This window comes from Cervus elaphus, chromosome 20, assembly GCF_910594005.1.
Source record: "Cervus elaphus chromosome 20, mCerEla1.1, whole genome shotgun sequence".
Lineage (NCBI taxonomy): Eukaryota > Metazoa > Chordata > Mammalia > Artiodactyla > Cervidae > Cervus > Cervus elaphus.
This window is the reverse complement of record NC_057834.1, coordinates 112,075,700-112,103,326: the sequence shown is the minus strand read 5'-3', so window position 1 is coordinate 112,103,326 and position 27,627 is coordinate 112,075,700. Positions and strand designations below refer to the sequence as shown.

Here is a 27,627-nt window from a genome sequence, read left to right as displayed (position 1 = left end):
TGCACTGAGGAAGCAGAGGCATTTATTCCTTCCTGCCTCCCCCGAGGGAAGCTGGGGTCCACCGGGCCAGCACCCCTGGGTGCTCAGTGTCTGCCAATATCTGCCTGCAATTCTTGGCGGTAGCTCTGGGGTAGCCTGTAGTAGACTCGGGTCTTCTCCACGGCCCTGGCTGCCAGCAGCACCGCCTGCACAGATGCATCGTGGCCCCGGCCAGGGCTGTGTTCCACCGTGACCGTGGCCCGGGGGGAGGCTGCCAGCAGCCGGGCCACGACTCCAGCGGGGCTCTGGCCCAGAGTTCCAGCTTGCAGCTGGAAGGACATGGGTTGCCAGAGGCCCTGGCACAGCTCCAGCATATCTGTGAGCAGCTGTTCCCTGTAGCCACTGCCCAGCACTTCCTCGGGCCAGCCTGGGGCCACTGTCACGTGGGGGAACACCTCGGCCACAGCTGTAAGCAACTCCCTGCCAGTCACATAGCCAGGGACCATGAAACTCCCGTGGGAGACTGTGGCCCCGACCCACACGGGCCTAGACAGGCGGCCAAGGGTGGAGAGGATGGCTAGCGTGGCCAGGGACGGCCGGAGGGCGGCGGGCTCTGCTATGTGCACGTGGACCCCCCAGCGTCCGGGGTGCGTGGCCAGCTGCTGCAGGCAGGACTCCAGCGTCAGGGCACGGCCATCTGGGGTGCGGACGATGGGCACGGGGTCTCCAGCTGCAGGCTTCTGGAGGCCCACGTCCAGCAGGATCATGCCTTCTTGGTCTGGAGGAGGCAGTGGAGGCAACAGTGTCTGGGGTTAGGGTTATCATGGGGTGTCAGAGGCCCTTGCTGAAGTTAAAAGGGACAGCAGGAGGTAATGGGGTCTGCTGATTGGATCTGGGTTCCAGGTGGAAGGGCTACTTTGTGATGTGCCTGGGGCTCATCAGAATGGCCCAATAAGCCTCTGGCTCAGCTCTGGGCCTGTGCCTGCCTCTCTTGCAGCACCATGTGACTGAAGCCTCCCAAGTTTGAATGCCAGGAGCCCCTGCACCTTTGACAACACTGCTCCTCTACCTTGCTGCCACGTTGCTATGGTAACAGAGACCTGAGGTAGCTTCCCCGAGGTAACCCTTGCAGTTGAGCTAGGAGCACAGGGGCTGGACGCAGACCTTACCTGGGAGCCGCACTGTTGCTGTGCTTCCATTGCCCTGGATGTCAGGAACCAGCCACTCCACGCTCAGACCCTCGTCCCCAGGGTGCTGGAGAGCAGGGATCAGGCTGCCCCCGGTGTAGTAGCTTTGCTTCCGTGAAGTATTCACTGTGGGTCAGATTGCCAAGATGAAGAGGCCACCAGTCATGAGGCCTTCTGTAAACCATGAGTCCTCTCTAAGCCTCACAGTGAACTTCCAGGGAGCTGGAGTTCCCTGTTTTGTAGATGCTGGGTGACTTGCCCAAGGTCCTACAGCCAGTGGGCAGGGTTTCTGGGATTGAAGCCTGATGGAGCCAAGTAAGTCAGGCCCCAAAGCTGGTATTCCTCCCCCTCACCTAGATGGCTCCCAGAGCAGGAATGTTGGGTCTGATGGGTCCCCTTGAGATGGCCTGATGGCAGGCTCTCCTAGGTTTGGAGTCGAGGGAACAGGGGCTTCGGACAAAGGAACACGCATCACTGATTAGCAGGTACAGTGGAGGAACTGTTCTCTGAAATGCTAGAGCAACCCTCAGAGAACAGTACTGCAAGGGGAAGCATCTGGGGTTTGGAATTTGCTGTTTCCAGTAGGAGCTGTGCCATGTTCAAGCTGAACGACTTCGTATAAATTACATAACTGTTCTGAATGTCAGTTTATCTATCTGTAAAATGGAATTCCTGCTTCTCAGATCTATGAGCTTCGCATTCCATCCCAAGGTCTGGCATACAATGCATGCTTCAAATGATTCTTTCCTCTTATCTCATATGGGATTTTCCCTTTCCAATGATCTGCCCCACCTAGCTCAGTGCTTTTGTGGGCAGAATCCACTCCACCAAACCACCTTTTCTTTCCCCTGGAGGAGGAAATGGCAACCCACTCCAGTATTCTTGCATGGAAAATCCCATGGCCAGAGGAGCCTGGTGGACTACAGTCCATGGGATCGCAAAGAGTCAGACACAACTGAGCGTGCATAAACATAGACCTTTTCCCACCCTCCCCAGGCCCCTCCCTACTGGCAAGCTGCTTGAACTGCGACAGGAAAGGCTCAAAGATGTCATAGTAGACTTGGTGGGTGGCGGTGTTGTCCCGGATGTAGAGGAGGTCGTCCACTGACACGGGGTCCGAGGCGGACTGCCACATTGTGAGGGTGTACCTGGGGTCCAGAGAGTCAGCTTAGGGCCTGCCTGGGCCCAGCAGCCCTCAGCCCCTCTCCCAGGCTCAGAAGTGAATCTGAGCTGGGGGGAGAGTGGTGGGAACTACCCGCTTCCTGGGGGCAGAAGAAGCCACAGAGGCCTTGGGTAACCGAGAGCAGAGGCTGAGAAGGAGGAGAGATGGACTGGCCTGCCTCTTCACTTGGAGTGTCTATTTGTGGGTCCTCTCTTAGGAAAGAGACAAGGACAGAAGAGATGGGCATGGGGCTGGGAGTGGTGGGGGTGGATTAGAGGTCAGGTATGAAGAGGAAAGGGAGTGGCCTCCAGTGGGGAAAGTCTGAGAAAGGTGGTGCTGGGCCGCTGCGGGCAGTGAAGAGCCAGGGGGAGGGTGGGCTTCCTCAATCCCACAGAGCTACTGGGGCAGAGTCTCTAGGTGCAGTTTGTGTAACCTCAGGGAATAGGTGGTTCCCAAGGGAGCAGGCTGTAGGAGGCAAATTGAGTCTCAATATAAACTCTTTCTAAAACTTCCCTGGTGGTCCAGTGGATAAGACTGTGCTTCCATTGCAGGGGACGCCTGTTTATCCCTGGTTGGAGAACTAAGATCCCGCATGCTATACAGTGCGGTCAAAATAAATAAACAGAAAATAATAATAATAAAAAAGCAATACTTTCCAATGGAAGGCTGCATCAGGTGATAGTGACCTGCCTGTCCCAGAGGTGCACAAGCAGAAAGCAGGGATATTGTAGAGGATGTGAGCACCAGAAGAGGTTGGGCCAGATGATCATGAAGACCCTTCTAACCGTCAGCATCTGGGATCTTGCTGGGGCATCAGGGCTGGGAGTGGGTTTGGAGGGAGTGGGGGCCAGGGCGGGGGCCTGGGAGTTCTCACCTGTCAGATTGGGCCAGCAGCCAGCTGAAGTGGGGCCAGGCAGCCCTCGCCATGACAGCCAGCACAGGGAAGGTCACTTTCTGTGGCAGTGCTCCCACCAGCTCCTGCATCTTCTCCACCATGGCCCGTGTGTACGTCACATTTGGGAAAAGGGGCAGGTAGAAGGTGGTCCAGCCTGGAGACAGGGTTGCCTCAGGATACTTCTCCTGGACCAAGGCCAGGAACCTGCAGAGAATCAGAGATGCTGGTCTTTTAGAGCCCCTTCCTCATCTCCTGGGTTCTCATCAGAGTTCTAGGAAGAGGCAGGGTCTATCGCATCTAGATATTAGAGTACAGTCCTGAAGAACAGGGTGGGTTACGAGTTGCTTCAAGTCCCATGTTAGGGCATGGACTTTGGAATTGGGGAGGCCTGGATTTGAATCTTGACTTTATGATCTTGGACAGTTCACCCAACCTCTTTGATTCTTAAAAATGGCATCCTTTCAGGCAGGGCAGGGCTTCTCAAACATCCTCATGTGGATGTGGAGATGCAATTCAAAGCCTTGGGTGTGGGATCTGGGCTTTTTCAGCTGTGAGAGTCTCTGAACTTTCAGATATTATTTAAAAATTTCATTCAGATTTTGAACTCTTACAAATGTTAATAGGCAAATAATGTTACCCTCTCCCCTTTCCCAGATTATTGAGTAACTTCACTACAAGAAGATCAACCATTTTTTTTTTTAATCTTGGGCCACTGACTACAGTTTCAAATTGCTGCTTACCAAATGCACCTCAGTTTGGGACTTGATAAATATTGGATGGATGGATTGTTAGCTGACTGGTTGGAAAGATGGATGGATGGGTGGATGGATGAATGGAGATGGACAGTGAAGAGCTGGAGGTTAGAGTCAGAAAGACCTGGCTTTGTATGTTTTCTCTGCCAATTATTAGACTTAGGCAGGTCATTTAACCTCAGTAGGATATGCTGTATTTCTAAAATGAAAATAATAGTACCTACCTCATTATCATTCTAAGAGTTAAATGGTATTCTACAGCTAGACTACTTAAAACAGTGTGTGTGACAGATAATAAACATTCAACAGACTGAGCCTCAATTATTGTCAGCTTTCTTATCTGCAAAATGGGAAAAAAAATGCTCCTAACCTGGCATTTCTATGGGAAGATGAACTCAAATATATTCTCTCCTTTCATGTGGCCCTCTGTAAACTTGAGTGCAACACGCAGCTGGTGCTATGTAAGTGCTGTTGTTGGCAGTGTTGGGATCTGGGGGTTGTTTGTGGAGTGGGAGGGGGAGGCTGGGGAAGGAGTTAGTGCTTCAGACTTTTCTAGCAGGCCAAGGGTTGCCCTGGTCACTGTTTGCCGTCCAGGAATAAACACTCCAGTAGGGCACAAATCCATAATCTGACAGTGAGAGCCCAGTGAAATCAGGACTGTTAGGAGAAAGTGTGAGGGAGGGTCCTCAGCAGCCTTGGACGTCAAGGACGTTTCTGGGGCAGGTAATGGCTGGTTCACCAGGAAATGGTGGAAGGGCACTCAGGGCAGAGGGAACAGCATGTGTGAAGGTTCAGAGGTCAGATGACCTGGTGTGGCTGGAGGCAAACTCAGCACAGGTCCCCTGAGCACCTGCTGTACCAGACGTTGAAGGAAACAGACTGGACACAGCTGGAGCAGAGAGGCAAACACTCACTGTGTGGCATTGATCTCTATTGAGATGCCCACATTGGGACCCTTCTGGATGTCGGCATTGATCCACACAGGCCTTCGAACTTTCCCCTCCTCTGTCAGCCGCCGAAGCAGGTCCAGGGAGGGGCCCACGGCCTTGATGCTCTTGAAGTCTAGTTTGATGCCTGTGGGGAGAGGGCCAAGGGCTTGGGAAATTGGTCCCTTGTGCTCAAGGAAGAAGGAAACAGAAGACATGACTTCTTGGGACAAAGAGAGCAGGTATGCTGTGTGTGTCAGGGATGGGAGGGAAGATAGGGATGGAATTCTGGGTGGGTGTGAAGAAGGCTTCAAACAGGCGGAGCCCTCCTGGAGAGAAAGACTTGCCTGAGTAGGAGTGATCTTCCATCCTTCATCCCCAAGGGGAGGAAGCAAATGATGGCTAAGGGCTTGGGACTTGGGGCTGGTGCAGATGTTGTCAAGCATCTGATAAAAAGAGACTGTGATTTTTGAACAGGCAGGCTCAGAGGGTCCTAAGCCACCCGATCCTGAATAGCACAAAGTCAGGCTGAAGAATTAGAGAAGAATTTTGAAAGCCAGGCCAAGGAGATCATAATATGTTGACAACATGGGGAGCCATGGAGGGTTAAAGCAGGGGAGTGACATGACAGCATTTTGGAAAGCTCACCCAGGTAGGGGCTGAGTTTGGAGGCAAGAAGCCAGTGAGGAAGGAGGTCCAGGAGAAAGATGATGTAAGTGGGACTGGGTCGGGAGAAGTCTTCAGGGTTAGAATTGGCAGAAGCAGCAGCTGAGTAGATGCAGGGGATGAGGGAGAGGCATTAGGGTGATGCCTGGATTCTGACTGTAACCGGCAAAGACATGGGAGGGGAAGGTGGAATTGGCTTTGAGCATGTTGTATCCGTTCCATGGATTCAGAGCCTGAATGCTCATGTTTGGCCCTTTGCAGCTTATCCTGCACTTTTACATCCCTTGTTTCACCCATCTTCCCCGAGCCCAGGTCTCTAGAGTGGAAAGCTGAGGCAAGAGCAACTCCTGATAGTCATTGGACTTGTCTCCTAGTAGAGGGACCCCTGCACATGTGGCCTGAGGACCAGAGGGGTGGGCAGGGGCTGAGAGAAGGCCTTACCCTTCTGGGAAGAGGCCAGCACAGCATCCAGCCACTGCTCCAGGGTGTTGTCGCTGTAGATGGCTGGGGGGTGCGCCATGATGGGGACTCCGGTCTCGTTGACTGTGCCGAGCCCTTCTATTGTGATGTCTGCCTCCAGGACCATGACATTACCTGTTGCATTGGACAGACAAACTTTTTAAAGCAATTTTTCTCATCATCAAGGTATTACACAATTATTATAGAGTATTTGGAACATACAGAAAAGCAGAAAGGGAAATATTCACCTACATTTCCATCATAGTTCACTTTTTGATGTATTTTCTTCTATTTTTTATCTATGCATAGTTTTTCCACAGTTGAGACCACTCAGCATTTATAGTTTTAATCTTTTTCTTTCGATTTGGACACATTTTCGCAGTCTTTTCTGTTTCATGAAAAAAGGAAAAAGCTGCAAAAGCCCTGATTGAGGGCAGTCATCCTGTTTCAGTTAGCCACTCCTCTGCCATTCCTGAGATGCTCAATTTTTAGGAAGACTCAGTAGTCTCTGAATTTTTATTACTAACAGATAATGATGTATATTTTATTCTGACTTTCTGGTTATTTTTTTACCATGACTTGAGGAATCTGAGTAGGGCCATGCTGGGTCTTTTTTTTAAAAAAAAATTAATTCATTATTTTTGGTTGTGCTGGCTCTTCATTGCTGGGAGCGGGCTTTCTCTAGTTGTGGCAAGCAGGGGCTCCTCTCCTTGCTGTGTGTGGGCTTCTCACTGCAGTGCCTCTCTTGTTGTGGAGCACAGGCCCTAGAGGCACGGGCTTCAGTTGTCCCAGCACGCAGGCTCAGTATGGCTCATCAGCTTAGTCCTGAGCTGGGGATGGAACCCGTGTCCCTGCATTGGCAGGTAGATTCTTAATCACCGTATCACCAGGGAAGTCTGCAGGGTCATTTTTAGAGCCCACATTATCAAAGTACTATTAGAAAAATTCATCTAACTCATACTCCTGCCAGAAATACATAAGCTGGTCCATCTCCAGGCACCCATACAGTACTGAGAATTGTTATTTTTGTCTTTTAAATGTACACAGTTAACACATCCATTGGCCATGTGATGCCCATTGGGAGAGTTTGGTCCAGAAGGGAGTCAAGGACTTTGAATGAGACGCAGACTGGGAAGAGCAGGCCAGGCTCTCTGATCAAGGAGTGAAGTGGAGGGTGGGTGGGGTTGCTAAGAGCGCCTGCTCCATCGAAGACAGTTGGCATCAGAGGGGTCTCTTCTGTTTTATACTTGCAGCCCTGCTCCCCTCCTTGTCCATTCAGCGTATAGCCGATAGAGTGAGTGTTCTACATACCTGATCCTGTCACTTCTGCTAAAAAATCAAAACAGCCCTGCTCTTAGCCCTGAGAATCCAATCCAAATGCCTGCCCATAGTCTGTGAGGTCCTGTAGGACCAGGCCTGGCAAACTTTGCCATCTCACCTCGAGTGCCTCTCTCCCTCAATATCTAGCTTCCATCCACTCCTGTTTCTCCAACATCAGTATGCACACAGACCAGCCAGGAACTGTCCTAATGCAAGTTCTGCTCAGCAGATCTGGGGTGGGGCCCAAGACATCTACCAAGCTCCCCAGTGATGCCCAGACTGCTGGTCCACAGAACACACTTTGAGCCTCAAAGCTCAAATATCTTGTCTCCCATCTCTGGGCTCCTACACCTGGCTGTTGCCACGGCAACACTCTTCCCTCCACAGTTTTGCTAGGCCACCTCCAGCTCATTTGTGGGTGTTGGCTTAAAATATCAAGGAGGCCATCCCTAAAGCACACACTCAGTCAAAGTCAGGCTGACAGCTTATCCTTTGAGCGCTCAGCCCCCATTAACTACTCATTTAGCACCATCCTTCCTGAGCCTGAGGGCTAGGAGCAGGCTCCAGCTCTATGCGGCCCATCATTTGGATTTCCAGTGCTAAGGTGGTACCAGGCCTAAGAAAGGAGCTTCAGAAATGTTTGTTGGATGGTAAAAGACTGAATTTCTTCTTTTTTTCCTTGGGGATGGTCTTGATCCCTGTCTCCTGTACAATGTCACGAACCTCTGTCCATAGTTCATCAGGTACTCTGTCTATCAGATCTAGTCCCTTAAATCTATTTCTCACTTCCACTGTGTAATCGTAAGGGATTTGATTTAGGTCATACCTGAATAGTTTTGTGGTTTTCCCAACTTTCTTCAATTTAAGTCTGATTTTGGCTATAAGGAGTTCACAATCTGAGCCATAGTCCATTCCTGATCTTGTTTTTGCTGACTGTATAGAGCTTCTCCATCTTTGGCTACAAAGAATATAATCAATCTGATTTTGGTGTCGGCCATCTGGTAATGTCCATGTGTAGAGTCTTCTCTTGTGTTATTGGAAGAGGGTGTTTGCTATGAGCAGTGCATTCTCTTGGCAAAACTCTATTAGCCTTTGCCCTGCTTCATTCCATACTCCAAGGCCAAATTTGCTGTTACTCCAGGTGTTTCTTGACTTCCTACTTTTGCATTCCAGTCCCCTATAATGAAAAGGACATCTTTTTTTGGGTGTTAGTTCTATAAGGTCTTGTAGGTCTTCATAGAACCGTTCAACTTCAGCTTCTTCAGTGTTACTGATTGGGGCATAGGCTTGGATTACCGTGATATTGAATGGTTTGCCTTGGAAATGAAAAGAGATCATTCTGTCATTTTTGAGATTGCATCCAAGTACTGCATTTTGGACTCTTGTTGACTATGATGGTTACTCCATTTCTTCTAAGGGATTCCTGCCCACAGTAGTAGATATAATGGTCATCTGAGTTAAATTCACCCATTCCAGTCCATTTTAGTTCACTGATTCCTAGAATGTCTACATTCACTCTTGCCATCTCCTGTTTGACCACTTCCAGTTTGCCTTGACTCATGGACCTAACATTCCAGGTTCCTATGCAATATTGCTCTTTACAGCATCAGATCTTGCTTCTATCACCAGTCACATCCACAACTGGGTGTTGTTTTTGCTTTGGTTCCATCCCTTCCTTCTTTCTGAAGTTATTTGTCCACTGATCTCCAGTAGCATATTGGGCAGCTACCGACCTGGGGAGTTCATCTTTAAGTGTCCTCTCTTTTTGCCTTTTCATACTGTTCATGGGGTTCTCAAGGCAAGAATATTGAAGTGGTTTGCCATTCCCTTCTCCAGTGGACCACATTCTGCAGGTCAGGAAGCAACAATTAGAACTGGACATGGAACAACAGACAGGTTCCAAATAGGAAAAGGAGTATGTCAAGGCTGTATATTGTCACCCTGCTCATTTAACATATATGAAGAGTACATCATGAGGAATGCTTGGCTGGAGGAAGCACAAGCTGGAATCAAGATTGCTGGGAGAAATATCAATAACCTCAGATATGCAGATGACACCACCCTTATGGTAGAAAGTGAAGAGGAACTAAAGAGCCTCTTGATGAAAGTGAAAGAGGAGAGTGAAAAATTTGGCTTAAAACTCAACATTCAGAAAACTAAGATCACGGCATCTGGTCCCATCACTTCATGGCAAATAAATGGGGAAACAGTGGAAACAGTGGCTGACTTTTGTTTTTTGGGGGCTCCAAAATCACTGCAGATGGTGACTACAGCCATGAAAGTAAAAGACACTTACTCCTTGGCAGGAAAGTTATGACCAACCTAGACAGCATATTAAAAAGCAGAGGCATTACTTTGTCGTCAAAGTTCCGTCTAGTCAAGGCTATGGTTTTTCCAGTAGTCATGTATGAATGTAAGAGTTGGATTAGAAAGAAAGCTGAGTGCCAAAGAATGGATGCTTTTGAACTGTGGTGTTGGAGAAGACTCTTGAGAGTCCCTTGGACTGCAAGGAGATCCAACCAGTCCATCCTAAAGGAGATCAGTCCTGGGTGTTCATTGGAAGGACTGATGCTGAAGATGAAGCTCCAATACTTTGGCCACCTGATGTGAAGAGCTGACTCATTTGAAAAGGCCCTGATGCTGGGAGAGATTGGGGGCAGAAGGAGAAAGAAACGACAGAGGATGAGATGGTTGGATGGCATCACCGACTCGATGGACCTGAGTTTGGGTAAACTCCGGGAGTTGGTGATGGACAGGGAGGCCTGGGGTGCTGTGGTTCATGGGGTCGTAAAGAGTTGGACATGACTGAGTGACTGAACTGAACTGAACTGAAAAGACTGAATAATGAATGATAGAAAAAGCTGATATCAGGGACTTCCCTGGCAGTCCAGTGGCTAAGACTCTGTCTTCCCGGTGCAGATGGCATAGGTTTGATTCCTGGTTGAGGAACCAAGATCCCACAGGCCTCACAGTGCAGCCAAAAGAGAAAAAAGTTAAGTTCAACCAACCCAGGTCCAGAAAAGTAAAAGAGCTTGCACAAAGTTGCAGAGGATTTTTGCAAAATTCTCTAAAGCCTAGGTGTCTGGATTTCCAGAAGGGAGAGGAAGCTGAGTGCCAGGCTGTCCCCAGCACTGATTCAGGCACTTTACACTGTCCCATTTCATCCTCATTTATATCTCTGGCCCAGTGCTCCGGACTCCCTGGTATCCTCACTGGCAAGATAGGGATGAATCTCTCTGGGCTTTAACAGCACATGGACATAAATTATGTTATATTAAAAAATAAAAATTTAAAAAACAGTTGTTTTTCACTGAATGTTCATTGGAATGTTCATTGAAAGGACTGATGTTGAAGCTGAAACTTTAATACTTTGGCCACCTGATGTGAAGACCTTGAAAAGACCCTGATGCTGGGAAAGATTGAAGACAGGGGGAGAAGGGGACGACAGAGGATGAGATGGTTGGATGGCATCACCGACTCAATGGATATGAGTTTGGGTAAATTCCGGGAATTGGTGTTGGACAGGGAGGCCTGTCATGCTGCAGTCCATGGGGTCGCAAAGAGTCTAACACGACTGAGCAACTGAAATGAACTGAACTGAAAAAAAAAAACAGGTTGTAAACTGTGAAGGGCTATATGAAGGTAACCTTTATTTCTATGGTTTCCTTGTCTTAACTTGGTTACCCAGAAATGCTGAGAGAGGGATCCAGAGGGGTTTGAGGCCCTGCAAGGCCCAGAAAAGTCAGGCCTGAGGCAGGTAGCTGGGCAGATAAGAGGGTAGCTAAGGAGAATGGATGCTGAGGGGTCTCTTCCCCCATCTAACAGGGGCCAGGTCCAGTCTGGGGAAGGCGGCGGTACACTGGGAGGGAGCCAGGGCTGGAACCCAGGTCTCAGTCCTGATGACTGTCTGAAACTGCTGCCTTGCTTGGCCTGCACCAGCTGCCTCCCTTGAGATGCTGGCAGCCCCTGAACTCAGGACCACGTCTCACTCGTTTCTACACCTCCTCTCAAGCTGGGTGCAGAGTACGGGCCCAGCAAATGCTCAGTGAGGGGGACTAAAGATGGATGGACCTAATCTGCCTCCTTGTGATCAGCGCCTGGATCCAGCTTCCTTCGGCAAGACCATTCACACCTGTTCGGGGCTTTCCAGATCCTGAATCTGGGAGTCAACTTGGGGTGGAGTGGTGGGGGGTGGGAAATGAGGGAAGAGGAGATGAGGAAAGGAGCAGGTGCCTGCTTCCACAATAGGAGCCCTGGTCCTCAGAGGTGCAGTCAGGTGAAGAGTGCTGCTCTCCACAGGGGGCTCACAGCACGTTCCCAGGCCCTCCCTCCCCTCCCTCACATACCAGGAGCTCTACACATCACATCCGGCAGAGGGGTGCCATGGCTGAGTGTGCAGACCCTGACCCCAAGACTGGTAGTGTGCTGCTCAGCTGTTGACCTTCAACACCCCCTGAAGGAGTTCATGTGGAGCGAGGCACTCTGCTGCAGGGAAGCTGGCGGGACAAGTCTTTGAAGTGAAGTGAAAGTCTCCTAGTCATGTCCAACTCTTTGCGACTCCGTGGACTATACAGTCCACGGAATTCTCCAGGCCAGAGTACTGGAGAGGGTAGTCTTTCCCTTCTCCAGGGGAGCTTTCCAACCCATGGATTGAACCCAGGTCTCCCGCATTCCAGGTGGATTCTTTATCAGCTGAGCTATCAGGGAAATATTTTCAGGAACAGGCTTTATGTTCCCAATCCTTGCATATAGGGGAATTTGACATGCTTCCCTGGTGGCTTGGGTGATAAAGAATCCTCCTGCAATGCAAGAGACCGGGGTTTGACCCCTGGGTTGGGTAAATCCCCTAGAGAAGGGAATGGCAACCCACTCCAGTGCTCTTGCCTGGAGAATCCCGTGGACAGAGAAGCCTGGTGGGCTACAGCCCGAGGGCTACAAAGAGTTGGACACTACTGAGTGACTAACACTTTCACATATCTAGAAAAGCACTAAATCCCTTCACAATGACAAGAGATCCTTGTGACTAGGAGAAAACCTCTCGCAAAGTAAGCACTTGATAGCATTGAACTCCACCTTCAACAAAATTTTATATATTGACCTTCCCTCACTACCTCTTTGGAGCAGTCTCTCAGAGTTATCTGAGGTGCTGCTTTCTGGGCTGCAGTTGTCATTTTGCCCCAAATAAAACTTAACTCACAACTCTCAAGCTGTGCATCTTTTTTAGCTGACAATTATGATGACTGACGAAGGACCCAGAGTGGACGTCCCTCCTCGCCTGAACTCCACGTGGAACCAGAGCCTGGTACCAGAGTGGTACCAGCAGTGGCCCCTTGAGCCCATCTGTCTCCTCAGGGAGTGCAGACGAATTTGGGTAAGTCTCTCCTGGTTTTCAAATCTCCTGTATTGGTTGAGATTCTGAGTTTTATTTGGTTGTGGAGCATGTTACCTGCCCACTTCCAGTTGGAAAGATACTGGAGGGATCCTAGACACTGACTGGGGTTCGGCTGAAAAATACCAAGAAATTTCCACACAGTTGAAAGACTGGCTGAAAGATGCCAGAGAATACTCATCCAATAAAAAGGTCCTGGGGGAGAGAGAGGGCCTTGATTGAAGAAAAATTGAGGAATACCCAGGGCTCAGCTGAAAGATGCCAGGTCGTTCCGTTGTAGGGAACTGAGTGGTCTTGGCTGAGTGGTTAGGTAAGAGACTGATCTGACACTTTACCTCAATTAGACTGCCTTTATAGAATTTGTCGGGCTAAAAGTGAGAATATATGAGAGCTTCGCTCTGAAGAAAAGGGACAAGGCTTCTACTGGCCAGTTATGGTTTTCTCAGATGACTGAGAAATTTATGGGAGTGGTGAAGGCCTAGTCCTCGTACGGCACAGTGGTCCCATAGGGAAAGTCACTTATTAATTAAAATGCTTGCTCATCTGGGGGTCGCACATAAGAACTGGCCATTCAGCAACCTGAGCAGCCATCTTAGAGTGCTGGAGGGAAAATCTAAGGCACATAAGAGGAGCTAAAATGACTCAGAGGTGACTCCTGGAGGAGTTCCGCTCACAAACAGCACACAGGCCCACCACACAATTTCACTAGTGATTTTTATCCCTGAAAAATTCAGCTTAAAGTGGGAAACAGAATCTCATACACAGAGGGGTGTCAGAAAGCCAACCTCTGACTAACATTCCAGCCAGATTCACGTACAATATGTATGGAGCTGGTATTTGCAAGGACCTAGTTAATTGGGGAAATTATACTAAAAGAGTTCTCAACCTAAAATGGCCAAACTGGGGCTCTTTCGATATTCCAAAATTGGTATCTTTGTGCCCACGATTAGAAAAGGCCAGCCATACTACTTTGCTTGGTATCTAGAAGTGTCTAAGAAAGGCAACTATAGAGTAATTTCTTCACAGGAAACCAACAAGAAATTGCCTGAAACTATATCAGAACTAAAAAAGGCTGCTAGCACTTACTCCGCCAGGTCACAGGTCTAGTGGGACTGGGAAGTCACGTTTGGCGTTTATGCCATTTGACTTTTGATTTTTGGGCAGTCACTTTGCCATCTTTTGGGGGCACTCTTACCACTTGGCTTTTGATTTCTGGGCATCCTTTTGCCTTATTATTTTATTTGGAGTGTGACTCCCAGCTGGTGAGGTTCTGGTTTGGTTTGAGCATGCAGACATCTGGTACAAACTGCTTGAGCTTATATGGGAAGCGCTTCCTCTAAGGTTCTACACGCCACCTGGGAACCCCTTGGGAAAAAATTTCAAATGACTGGTCAACCTATAGCTATGATCCAATGACAAGAAAAATGACCTAAAAATAACAGATCTTTATTGACACAGGATAGAGAAATGGACTGAAGTTCCTTTATATCCAGGACTTTTCTCCTATAATCAACAGCCTGGGGCTAAGCAAACTAAGACACCACCCCCCGCCCCCCCACCCCACTTCCCCAGAAGAACAATCCCTGTTGGGATCAATCTGCCCTTGTTATGAGGGCCAATTTGAGCAATATCAGGTCTAAATTCTGGCTATAAAACTATGATCACAGACAAATAAAGACGATTTTTGACAGTGTGGTCACAATATTCTTTTTTTTTTTTTTTTTTTTACATAGTGAAAACTTTTATATTTGGAATTAGCCAGCTGGACTCAGTTTAGATGATCCCAATTTTGTTGGCAACATCCAAAGCATCATAGTCAGGAGCCAGTCGAACATATGCCTTCTTCTCTCCATCAGGCCTGATCAGAGTATTGACCTTAGCCACGTCAATGTCATAGAGCTTCTTCACAGCCTGTTTAATTTGGTGCTTGTTGGCCTTGACATCCACAATGAATACCAGTGTGTTGTTGTCTTCTATTTTCTTCATGGCTGACTCGGTGGTGAAGGGGAATTTGATGATGGCATAGTGGTCAAGTTTGTTTCTCCTGGGGGCGCTCTTCCGAGGATATTTGGGCTGCCTCCTGAGCTGCAGTGTTTTGGGCCGCCGGAAGGTGGGTGACGTCCGGATCTTCTTTTTCTTGTGGCTGTGAACACCTTTCAACACTGCTTTCTTGGCCTTCAAAGCCTTTGCTTTGGCTTCAGCTTTAGGAGGGGCAGGGGCTTCCTTCTTCACCTTCGGCGCCATCTTCATGAAAAGACAATATTCTTTAGACTCCAGAGAAAGCTTAAGAAAAAAACTCTCTTTAAGAATTCTTGCCCTGAGGAAATAACTCCTCCTATGCCCTGAGACCAGAGTTCTCTAGATAACTTATCTGTTATTGTTCAGTTGATCATTAGTGTCTGACTCTTTTGCAACCCCAAGGACTGCAGCATGCCAGGCTTCCCTGTCCTTCACCATCTCCCAAAGCTTGCTCAAACTCATGTCCATTGAGTCAGTGATGCCATCCAACCATCTTGTCTTCTGTCGTCCCCTTCTCCTCCTGCCTCCAATCTTTCCTAGCATCAGGGTCTTTTCTAATGAGTTGGCTCTTCACATCAGGTGGCCAAAGTTTTGGAGCTTCAGCTTCAGCCTCAGTCCTTCCAATGAATATTCAGGATTGATTTCCTTTAGGATTGACTGGCTTGATCTCCTTGCAGTCCAAGGGACTCTCAAGAGTCTTCTCCAACACCATAGTTCAAAAGCATCAATTCTTTGGCTTTTGACCTTCTTTATGATCCAACTCTCATATCCATACATGACTACTAGAAAAACCACTTTTGTTGTTCAGTCCCTCAGTCATGTCCAAGTCTTTGCGACCCCATGGTTCAGTGAGTATTCAGGGTTGATTTCCCTTACGATTGACTGGTTTGATCTCCTTGCTGTCCAAGGGACTCTCAGGAGTCTTTTCCAGCACCACAGTCTGAAGGCATCAATTCCTTGGCACTCTGCCTTCTTTATGGTCCAGCTCTCATAAGCCTATGTGACCACTGGGAAGACCACAGCCCTGACTATAAGAACCTTTAACAGCAGAGTAATGTCTCTGCTTTTCAATACGCTGTCTAGGTTTGTCATAACTTAAAAAAAAGTAAGTGCTTACAAATCAAGCAATTCTAAATAAAAGATAAATCAACCTAAAAGAATTTCAAGTTCATGTGAACTGGGAAATATTCAGTATTAAATCAGTACAGTTCAATTCAGTCGCTCAGTCTTTTCGACCCCAAGGACTGCAGCACACCAGGCCTCCCTGTCCATCACCAACTCCCGGAGCTCACTCAAACTCATGTCCATCAAGTCGGTGATGCCATCCAACCATCTCATCTTCTGTTGTCCCCTTCTCCTCCTGCCTTCAATCTTTCCCAGTATCAGGGTCTTTCCAATGAGTCAGTTCTTTGCATCAGGTGGCCGAAGTATTGGAGTTTCAGCTTCAGCATCAGTCCTTCCAGTGAATATTCAGGACTTATTTCCTTTAGGATGGACTGGTTGGATCTCCTTGCAGTCCAAGGAACTCTCAAGAGTCTTCTCCAACACCACAGTTCAAAAGCATCAATTTTCTGGCACTCAGCTTTCTTTATAGTCCAACGCTCACATTCATACATGACTACTGGAAAAACCATAGCTTTGACTAGATGGACCTTTGTTGACAAAGTAATGTCTCTGCTTTTTAATATGCTGTCTAGTTAGTCATAGCTTTTCTTCCAAGGAGCAAGCGTCTTTTAATTTCATGGCTGCAGTCACCATCTGCAATGATTTTGAAGCCCAAAAAATAAAGTCAGCCACTGTTTCCACTGTTTCCCCATTTATTTGCCATGAAGTGATGGGATCGGATGCCATGATCTTAGTTTTCTGAATGTTGAGGTTTAAGCCAACTTTTTCACTCTCCTCTTTCACTTTCATCAAGAGGCTCTTTAGTTTTTCACTTTCTGCCACAAGGGTGGTGTCATCTGCATATCTGAGGTTATTGATATTCCTCCCAGCAATCTTGATTCCAGCTTGTGCTTCATTCAGCCTGGCATTTCACAAGACGTACTCTGCAAATAAGTTAAATTAGCAGGGTAACAATATACAGCCTTGACATATTCCTTATCCGATTTGGAACCAGTTTGTTGTTCCATATCCAGTTCTAACTATTGCTTCTTGACCTGCATACAGATTTCTCAGGAGGCAGGTCAGGTGGTCTGGTATTCCCATCTCTTTAAGAATTTTCCAGTTTGTTGTGATCCACACAGTCAAAGGCTTTGGTGTAGTCAACAAAGCAGAAGTAGATGTTTTTCTGGAACTCTCTTGCTTTTTTGGTGATCCAATGGATGTTGGCAATTTGATCTCTGGTTCCTCTGACTTTTCTAAACCCAACTTGAACATCTGGAAGTTCATGGTTCACGTATTGTTGAAGCCTGGCTTGGAGACTTCTGAGCTTTACTTTGCTAGCATGTGAGATGAGTGCAATTAATTGTGTGATGGTTTGAACATTCTTTGGCATTGTCTTTCTTTGGGATTGAAATGAAAACTGAACTTTTCTAGTCCTGTGGCCACTGCTGAGTTTTCCAAATTTGCTGGCATATCAAGTATTAAATACCTGGCATTAATGTTTGTTTGTTAATCTACCTAATTCTAAGAGTCACTAACATTAACATTAAGCAGAGTATTTTCATTGTGTCTAGGTTTAATGTAAGTTAAATATTATTATATCTGTTACAATTTTGTCAGCAAGCAAAATTCCTCAAGTGAAAAAACTTCTAAAAAATGTAAATGAGGTGAACTTTTAGATAAACTCTATTAAGAATAATTATGCTTTAGGAATGTCTGTCTAAAATACCCTCTAGATTGGGGTAGCTTGAAATTCTAAAGGCTATACTAAACTAAGTGATAACCGGGATTGCCGAGTGGTTAAGGCATTGGACTTAAACTAAGTGATGGGAGTCTATTGAATAGCTAGGTCATTTCCAAATAAAATAAGATTTTGAAGCATTTATCACTGAACACTAATTTCCCCCTACAGAAAAACTCAAGAGATTTGGGACTATTAATGAATAATGTTTGGTGCTTTCCTAAAATGTTCTCTCTAAGAAAGAAAAGGTTTTTGGAAATTATCACTGGTATTTATGCTCACCGATCTACAGAATGCTAATATAAAGGTCAGTTCTTGGTTGCTTAAGGAAAGTAGGATGTGTATTTTCAGCAAAGAAGGTATGAGGAACGGAATTGCATTTTATGAAGGGAAAAGCAAGTAGGTCTGACTTACAGGTGGCTGTTTCAGAATGGGAGAACAAAGTTTTGGGTACAGAAAGTGATAAGAAGATTTGTGGAAAGCAGACCCTGAGAAAAGAATTTTGTGCGTGGTTAGGGCTAAGTTTAAAATACATTTAATTAAGTTTACTTTTAAATGAAGTTAAAAGTAAGCTGGTACAAAAGCTTGAATTTGACTTTTCTCTATCTTCAGATGTTGAATTGCCTTGGTAATAGATTTAAGTTTCTTTATCTCTTAAATGATCTGTTCTGAAATCCTTCATTGTAGAATAGTTATTTTTTCACAGTGACCTATAATCCTACCTGACTGAATGTTCTAAGCCTTTTTGATATTTGTTGACAAAACTTCCTAAATAATTCTAATGATGTACTTTTGGTGTCTAGCTAACTTTGGGATACTTCAGAGGGCCCCTGAAACATCCCAAAGAGAAATGTTACACTAGATTCATATTGAGTGCAGAATCACATGGTAAGTATTAAGTGAGTAATAAATCTCAGGTTATATTGTATGGTAAATGTTACTAATTTAGATATATTAGAAACTATATGGAGTTCCTAAAGTTCTGATATATCTTGGTAAATGTTATCAGTCATAATTCTAGCTACTATCTTAAAGTGTTGTCACAGCACTTAACCAAGTTTTGCAAAAATGCTTCCTCTTCAAGAAGATTTATAAAAAGGACTTTTGGATAAATACAAGTTTCTGAACTGGGTAAGTAATTAAAGGATTCTAACCTGGTGACTTCACAAAGGTTAGCAAAAGGACTGAATGAACTGGCGAACATGCTAATAACTTTTATGGTTTCTATATGTAAAGTTACTGGTTTGAACCTGTGTTTTCCAGGTGTAAGAAAAACCTTCCCTTCAAATTAATTATGACAATAATTTGGTAAAATTATACTTCAGAAACAAATTGAAACATTTATCTTTTTTCTCTATCTGACCCCTCCAGAAATTGGAAACTCTGCTTCTAGTAACTTTAGCAGATAAGTTAGGAAAGCTATATCACTAACAGCTACAAAAATCTCAAGGAATTTTGAAGACCTTGAGAAGGGAGGAATCCACCTAGATCTGTTAGGTAAAAGGTGAAATCTGTGATCAGCTTTTGGTGTGACTTTCCTAGCTCTGAAAGGTTTTATTTTAAAAGTTCAGTCTGAGATGCTACAAAAGCTTCGGCAAAGCAAAAAAGCCTATGATCAATTATGGTTACATAAATCATCAGGCCAAGTTTATCGATACCACACCTATTTCACAAATAAACTAATCTTAATTCGGTTATATTTGGTAAAAACAAGGGTAAATTTAGGGAGAAAAAGATGTTTCAATGATTGTTAAATCCCAATTTGTTAATGGAGGTCTGTATCTACTAAGACTCATTTCCTGGTAGTTCTTTGCTATTATGCTGTATTAATGTAAAATTTTGGGCTTCCTTCATAACTCAGTTGGTAAAGAATCTGTCTGCAATGCAGGAGACCCGGGTTTGTTTCCTGGGTCAGGAAGATCCCCTGGAGGAGAGAATGGCAACTCACTCCAGTATTCTTGCCTGGAGAATCCCATGGGCAGAGGAGCCTGGTGGGCTACAGTCCATGGGGTCACAAGAGTTGGACACGACTTAGCAACTAAACCACCACCACAATGTAAAACTTAACTGAATTTTTAAAGGACACTAAATTTGTTTCTGAAGCTTATCTCAGTAATCTGTCTTTGAATGAAGATCAGATGCCTCATAACCTGCAACCAAGACCAGAAAAAGACATAATTTAAGGAACTGTCTCCTACCTGGATGGAAGGACTTTTTTTTTTTCAAAGGAAGCTGTAGTATGCTAGGACAAAACGAAAATGACACCAGAAGTAGACAGCTTGCCCAAGATGCTGGACCTGATTCGTATGATCAGTTATAATGTTTTCTTGAATTCTTGGACCTTTGCCTATAAATTAAATGTTTTCTATCATGGACATGATTCTATGCTAGTTTAAAACTAAATCCAACTGTTGGGTTTGTGGCCAATTACCTGTGTCTAATACTTCTGGATTACCTTGGTGGATTTTTCCCCTCCAGGGCTCTGACTGGATAGCGCTTAGCAAATTTATTTTAGAAAATAATTTAGTCCTGTTCTGTCTATTCATGATATTATTAAACGGGATCCTCTCACCTAGCCAGTTAATAATACCTGCTCTGACCCCGGCCATAGATTTAGGTTTTCTCTTAGGGTTACTCAAACTCCAGTTAAAATGGCAAGCTAAGTCTCAATCAAAAATTGTAACCTCTTGTCTACTAAAAGGAAAACTCACATAATTATGGGATGGATCTATATGGTTAACACCAAGCTATGGTCACTTAAGTTTAAAAGCTCCTCTAAGAATAATCAACCTAGTAATATTATGAAACTAGGCTGGGTGCCTTATGAATTATGCCTACTATTACCCTTAGAGAGAGTGACTGATATGGAACTCGGTAGATTTGTGGTTCTAATTAATGGCCTTGGCATCTGGAATGGATAGGAAGGTGTAGCCTGGGATTACCACGAACTCAAGGTCATATACATAACAAGTTAGAGCCAATTCAAGCCAATCTAACACTGATGCAAGCTCAATGAGTCAAGACATCTGTATTCTACTGGTATGATCATTTAGCAGCTATTTTTCGTGACTTCAGTGGGATTGGAGGGTATAATTGATCATATTGAAGCCCTAACAACTTTCACTCAACAAACTTCAAATGATAGTAACCAGGCTATTAGCCTATTGAACTCTGAGGTCTCAATGATGAGAAAGGTGGTACTGCAAACCCATGGCTGTTGACATCATTGCAGCATCTCAGGGAGGTACCTGTGCCATAATTCAAACTGAATGCTGTGTTTTCATACCTGATGAATCCTTTAATGTAACACATTTGATGAACCACATGAAAAATCAGATTTCTGCCTTAAGTGATCCATTCCCTGTTCTTGATGTTCTTTTAAAAAACTGGTTTGGAAAAAAAAAGAAAAGAAACTGGTTTGGTGCAGGAGGCTCATGGCTGAAATATTTATTTATAATTCTGCTAATGTTGTTAGTTGTATTATTTGTATCTGCCTATTTTACAAGATTATTTTTTCTTGTATTACCAAGTGTATGACTGAACCTCCAATAAAAATAATGTTGACTAAACTTGAAGCAGTTGATCAAATGTGTAGCTTGATATGTGATCAATGATTATAATAGTGTAACTCTAGATATGGGAAGATACTAGAGGGAATCTTACATTTTTGGACCATAAGTAGAAGACAGGTGTCCAGAGATCTTTGACTATTAAGAACTAGTCCAGTAATAGTGCATTGTGTGGCCTATCAACAAAAACCTTCAGAATTGGGAATGAGCCATCCTAGCAATATGAGACAAAATGATGATGAAATGCCTTCCCAAGTTTCCTCATAGCTCAGTCAGTAAAGAATCTGCCTGCAATGCAGGAGACCTGGGTTCCAACCCTGGGTCAGGAAGATCCCCTGGAGAAGGAAATGGCAACCCACTCTCCAGTATTCTTGCCTAAAGAATCCCATGGACAGAGGAGAGGGGCCTAGCAGGCTACCGTCCATGGGGTCGCAAGAGTTGGACACGACTTAGCGAGGAAACTATCACCAAGCATGGCTGGTTTATGGCCACAAGGGGGCGCTGTCAACTCTAAATCGGCACTTGCCAAGAGCACTGACGTTGACTGAACAAGGGCCTTTGCCCTCTGCTTCTGTGGAGATTGAACCCGGTGCTGCTGCAGCTGGTGACCCTTCAATACCCGCTGAGGGAGCTCAGGGTGGAGTGAGCTACTCTGTGCTCCAGGGAACCTGGTCTGACAGATCTTTGGATAGGTCGGTATTTTTAGGAACTGACTTTGTGATCCCCATCCTTTCATCTCCTCGTATCAATAAAAGCACTAAGTCCCTTCATGATGACATCAGATCCTCATGACTGGGAGAAAACCTCTTGTAAAGTAAGCATTTGGTTGCACTGAATTCCCCCTTCACCAAATCTTTTATGTCGACCTTCCCCCACTACCTCTTTGGAGCAGTCTCTCAGAGCTATGTGAGGTGATGCCTCCCAGGCTGCAGTTCTCATTTTGCTCCAGATAAAACTTAACTCATAACTCTTAAATTGTGCATCTTTTTCATTAACAGTTGTGGTGACCAAAATAGGACTTGAACACTTGCAGCTCTCAAGTTGTGCATCTTTTTTACTTGACAAGCAACTCACTTAACTAGGGTGATCACATGTCCCTATTTGCTTGGGATAATCTGGTGTATTCCTGTTGTTTCAGCATAATTATTCATGACCTCTTTCATGACCAAAAGTGCCCTGGCCTCATCCTACCTGTCCACATTTGGCAGAGGAAGTGGTTTGAACTGCAGATAGGTGAAGTCACTTGTCCCAAACCACTCCTTTGGTAAATGGTAAAATGTAGAAATGGAGCCCACTTCTGTCTGCCTCCCAGGCCTTTGCTCTGGCCCCTCCCATCCACTAAGATGTCTGGTGTGACTTCACCAGCCTAACTCTGGCCTACCATTGCTTCCCCTCAGGATCCCTCAGGAGCTGTGGAGCCACCCTCCTCCCATAGACCTGTGGAAGGCCTCAGGTCCTTCCCACCCCTGTGGCTATACTGACTGGTTGCTCTGCATGCTCCAAGCTGTTGGGCACCACCTAGTTGGGGCCCTTAGGTTTCTTCTAGGCCAAGGTCACAACTTGGTGGGGCTTGATCCCTATCTGCTGCCCCAGGACTTACCTGAGATGAGCCTGGGGCTGGCAGAGCCTCCTTGCCTTCCCTCAGACCTTATCTCCCAGATAAGAGTCCTCATCTTGTCAGGGAATTCTCTCTCCTCCTTCTCACCCAAGTCTGACCATTAGCCTCCTAGTCCTGAAGCAGCAGCAAACTGGCTCCACCCAGCCTGCGATGCCCTCCCCTCTGCTGACCACCAAGCCTGCCTCCTCCAGGAAGTCTTTCTAAGGACTCTTTCATTCACTCAGCAAACCTTTTCCAGTCACTTACTCCCAGGCCCTGATGACTTTGAAGGAGGTAAAAGCCAGAGGCCTTGAGCCTGGGTCTTATTCTGCTTCAGACCTACTGTGTGACCTTGGACAAGACCCTCTCCCACTCAGGATCTCACTTTTCTAAAACTGAGGGGTTTGGGTAGAGCAGTGGTTCTCAAGGTATGATCTCGGGGTCAGCAACATCAGCGCCACCTGGAAACTTACTAGCGATGCAAACTCTCAGGCCCCGCCCCAGAGCCACTGAATCTGAAACTCTCTTCTGAAGCATGCTCAAAGTGGGGACCCTTCTTTTCATCTCAAATAGTCACTGCTTTAGAATTAACAAGCACATTCATGAACATGATTTAACGTGCTTTCCCACGGTGCTGAAAAAGTGGTCTCCTCTGTTGAACTGGGCCAGGCATAATGCAGTGATTCAGAGTATGGGGGCCAACCCCTGGGGGTTCCGATGCTGGCTTGCTGTTATTGTTTAGTCACTAAATCCTGTCTGACTCTTGGTACTCCATGGGCTGTAGCCCACCAGGCTCTTCTGTCTGTGGGATTTCCCAGGTTAACCTGCGTCTCTTGCGTTGGCAGGCGGATTCTTTACCACCGAACCACCATGGAAACCCACGATGTTGGCTTAGCCACTTGCAAACAGTGTGACCTTAGTGTGAAGTTTGGTAAGTCACTTAGCTTTTCTGAGCCCCCATTTTCCTTCTGTGGGATGGCACTGACAGAACAGGCTGCTTGTGGTTCCAGGAGCCCCAGCATGACTGAGTGAGTGTGTCCCCGCAGGCAGCGTGGCTGACTGGTTGCCATCATCATTGTGGATCAGAGGCTCAGGAGTTATATTGAGACAACTCGCCCAGACTTTTACACTCGTTTTGGTAGTACTAGAACTCAAACACATTTTCTGGCTCCTCAGATTTGAGAGCAAAGGCCTCCTTAGCAGGCAAGTTGTCTCCTGGCAAGGCCTGGGAGGGAGAGCAGGATGTGACCTTGGGCCCAAACATCTCCCTACAACCTGAGCCAGTCACATAACCAGTGAGCCCTCACTTTCTCAAGTGGATGATGGCAAGAACGCGGCCACACCCATCCTAATGCTACCTCACAGGTAATGCTGTCTTAGCCCTGCCTCCACTCTCCCTCCATCTTCTCCACCTCTGCCCCAGCCTGCCCCATCCTGGCAACTGGACTTACTGCTGAGGGCAGCCTGCATCTGCTCCTGGCTGTTGGCACGGTGGTACCAGGTGACGAGCAGGCCGTCCCTTTGGCTGATCTGACCCAAGCTCAGCAGGTAGTCCAGCATGTCTGTGTCAGAGCGGCAGGTCCCATCTTGTTCACAGTCTAGAATCAAGGACAAGGAGGCTGTTAGCATCAGTTCTTGCCCCAGCCCAAGAATCTTGTCTGTACATCCTAGTAACCCTCTCTGGGCCCTAGGGCCATGTTCAGCCTGCCATCTAGCATAGACAGTGTACCCCAGAGTCATCAGTGCTGTGAGAGAGAAACATGTGGGATCCTGAGCACAAGGATTCTCTGGACCAGCCTGGGGACATTGGAAAGTTCATTGATAAGGGAACATTTAAGGGAGGCCTAGAAGGATGGCTGTGTAAATTTGACCAAAAGAGGGGATCTAGGTTATTCCAGACAGAGAGAAAGTATAAGCAAAGGTATGGTCATAGGAAATGTGTAGTTGCATAAAAGAATGACCATTGCTTTGGTACAGATACAGAGAAATGGGATAGGACAAGATTGGGAAAGAGGCCTATGATCTAGGCGTAAATGACCCTCAGTTCAGTCAGTCGCTCAGTCATATCTGACTCTTTGAGACCCCATGGACTGCAGCATGCCAGGCTTCCTTGTCCATCACCAACTCCTGGAACTTGCTCAAACTCATGTCCATCAAATCGGTGATGCCATCCAACCATCTCATCCTCTGTCATCCCCTTCTCTTCCTGCCTTCAATCTTTCCTAGCATAAGAGTCTTTTCAAATGAGTCAGTTCTTCACATCAGGTGGCCAAAGTATTGGAGCTTTAGGATTGACTGGTTTGATCTCCTTGCAGTCCAAGGAGATCAAAGAATCTTCTCCAACACCACAGTTCAAAAGCATCAATTCTTTGGCAGTCAGCTTTCTTTATAGTCCAACTCTCACATCCATACATGACTACTGGAAAAGCCAGAGCATTGACTAGACGGACCTTTGTTGGCAAAGTAATGTCTCTGCTTTTTAATATGCTGTCTAGGTTGGTCATAGCTTTTCTTCCAAGGAGCAAGTATTTTTTAATTTTATGGCCACAGTCACCATCTGCAGTGATTTTGGAGCCCAAAGAAATAAAGTCCCTCACTGTTTCCACCGTTTCCCCATCTATTTGCCATGAAGTGATGGGGCCAGATGCCATGATCTTAGTTTTCTGAATGTTGAGTTTTAAGCCAACTTTTTCACTCTCCTCTTTCACTTTCATCAAGAGGCTCCTTAGTTCTTGGCTTTCTGCCATAAGGGTGGTGTCGTCTGTGTGTCTGAGGTTATTGATATTTCTCCTGGCAATCTTGATTCCAGGTTGTGCTTCATCCAACCCAGCATTTCACAAGATGTACTCTGCATATAAGTTAGATAAGCAGGGTGACAATATACAGCCTTGACGTACTCCTTTCCTGATTTGGAACCAGTCTGTTGTTTCATGTCCAGTTCTAACTGTCGCTACTTGACCTGCATACAGATTTCCCAGGAGGCAGATAAGGTGGTCTGGTATTCCCTGGGTTCCAGCAAAAAAAAATGTGGGGTATATGCTGGAGATAGCAAACAGGTTTGTGTTTAGAAAGTGCTCCTTAGTGTCAGGGCGAGAATGGATGGGCAAGAGCAGGCTGGTGGCAGAGACTATGTGGGAAGGGGCGGGCTGAGGCAGGGGTCCAGCAGGAGATGGGGAGCTGAGAGGTTAGGGTGAGCAGGGAATGGAGATAGAGGATGGGAAGGAAGAAGCCTCGAGGCACAGGACTGAAGATACAGGCATGAGGCAGGAGAGGAGGCTGCTCCCAGGTCCCCATGTAGATGGAGGACCCTTCATCAGGAGAGGGCGCAGGGGGGTGAGGGTAAGTTCAGCCCAGTCTGCTGAGTGTGATGCCTGAATGACCCTCCAACAAGAAGTGTTCATCTGGGAGCATGGAAGGAGAGCTGACGCCTGGTAAAGGAGGAAGGGAAACAAAGGTAATGAGCCTGCTTGTTGGAGATCAAATCTCGGTGGGGTTGGTGATGGGAGGGGTGATGGGAGGGGCAAGTAGAGCTGTGGATGGAGGATAAGTCAATCCTGAAGGAAACCAACCTTGAATACTCATTGGAAGGACTGATGCTGAAGCTGAAACTCCAATATTTTGGCCACCTGATGAGAAGAGCCGACTCACTACAAAAGATTCTGATGCTGGGAAAGGTTGAGGGCAGGAAGAGAAGGGGGAAACAGAGGATGAGACCATTGGATGGCATCACCGACTCAATGGACATGGTGATGGCGAAGGACAGGAAAGCCTGGTGTGCTGCAGTCCATGGCGGCACAAAGAGTTGGACACGACTTAGCAACTGAACAACAACAGGGAGGAGAGCAGAGGCCATCAGGGCTGTCGATGGGGACAGAACCTTCTGGGGGCAAAGAGTGAGGGATGGAGGGGGCCAAGCAGATGGCATGATGGTTGCTCCTACCTGGCAGGATGGTATGCTTCTGCAGCGAGAAGCCCAGGACCATCGCGATGGCGAACACCACAGCTGCACTGACCCCGCCGACAATCGCCCACTTCCAGCACCCCTTCTTGTTGGCCATGATGACCCTCTGGGGAGAATACCCCTTGAAGGGTAGTGTCTCCTGAGGCTCTGAGAGCTGGGATCAGGTGGGAGGTAGGAGCCTTAGCAGCACCTAATTCTTCCCCTGGCAGGACAGCTCCTGCAGGCCTGGAATGTCCAAAAGACAGCTTTGGAGGCCCCGCCTACCTTCCTGTGCTCCTCCTCCTCTCTCTCCCCCAGGATCTTAACAAGTCAAGCAGAAAATCCTGCCACCTCCAAAATGACCTTTGAGCACAGTAAGAGACAGCAGCAGATGTTAGATGGAGCCCACCACTGCCCTCCCTCCCAGCAACCTGCTGCCTGTCTGCTCCAGCCTGAGAGTTGGGGGCCTAGGGATCTGGACCCAGCTTGACCTTGCTTTCCTGAAGACGAGGAGGTTTTCTTCCCCTGCATAAAAGGAGGTACCTAGTTGGTCCTTCCTTCTTTCTGCCCTATTCCAGAGAGTCAGGAAGTTCAGGCAAGGGTGAGTGACAGGAACAGATTAGATCCGCCCAGGGAACATGAATTTTCCTTCCATCCCAGATAGATTATCTACCTGGGGTTGAAATTGATAAGACTGGCATGCTGGCCTGGGTTGCTGCAGGCCACTCCTGAGTCCATAGGGGAGGGACTGGTCACTGCCTGGCACAGAGGGTGTCCTACGTACGGTCCCTGGTATAGGAAGGCAGTTAGAGATTGTCCCTGTTTCAGGGACCCTGGAATTTAAATCTGTGCAAGAAGTACCTGTCATGTGCATGGGGTTTGGGGCTTACAGAGGTGCATAGAAAAATCCAGTAGAGCCCCT

At 46.7% G+C, this 27,627-nt stretch overlaps 2 protein-coding genes across 3 annotated transcripts; both read right to left on the bottom strand.

Annotated features, from left to right (window-relative positions):
- Positions 1 to 27,212, bottom strand: LOC122677227 (protein FAM151A-like). Of its 2 annotated transcripts, XM_043877166.1 has the most exons (9): positions 27,197 to 27,212; positions 26,706 to 26,951; positions 24,217 to 24,363; positions 6,009 to 6,161; positions 4,890 to 5,049; positions 3,203 to 3,427; positions 2,175 to 2,314; positions 1,149 to 1,292; positions 1 to 757 (listed from the first exon to the last, which is right to left on the bottom strand). In XM_043877166.1, the coding sequence occupies exons 2-9, from the start codon at positions 26,821 to 26,823 to the stop codon at positions 84 to 86; spliced, it is 1,761 nt and encodes a 586-aa protein (XP_043733101.1). In that variant the 5' UTR covers positions 26,824 to 26,951; positions 27,197 to 27,212; the 3' UTR covers positions 1 to 83. The 2 variants fall into 2 exon arrangements, with proteins under 2 accessions (XP_043733101.1, XP_043733100.1); XM_043877165.1 differs by lacking the exon at positions 27,197 to 27,212 and having other exon boundaries at positions 26,706 to 26,992.
- Positions 14,465 to 15,000, bottom strand: LOC122677229 (60S ribosomal protein L23a-like). Its single transcript, XM_043877169.1, has one exon. It carries the CDS (start codon positions 14,983 to 14,985, stop codon positions 14,509 to 14,511), a length of 477 nt encoding a protein of 158 aa, XP_043733104.1. The 5' UTR covers positions 14,986 to 15,000; the 3' UTR covers positions 14,465 to 14,508.
- Positions 27,213 to 27,627: the final 415 nt, after the last annotated feature.

Excerpts from the sequence above, each read along its gene's own strand:
- LOC122677229 (XM_043877169.1), bottom strand. The coding sequence starts at position 14,985 with ATGAAGATGGCGCCGAAGGTGAAGAAGGAAGCCCCTGCCCCTCCTAAA.
- LOC122677227 (XM_043877166.1), bottom strand. The coding sequence starts at position 26,823 with ATGGCCAACAAGAAGGGGTGCTGGAAGTGGGCGATTGTCGGCGGGGTC. Across the intron at positions 6,162-24,216 it reads GATGCAGGCTGCCCTCAGCA|GTAATGTCATGGTCCTGGAG; the intron begins GTAAGTCCAGTT and ends CCAATGCAACAG. Across the intron at positions 2,315-3,202 it reads CTGCTGGCCCAATCTGACAG|GTACACCCTCACAATGTGGC; the intron begins GTGAGAACTCCC and ends TCTGGACCCCAG.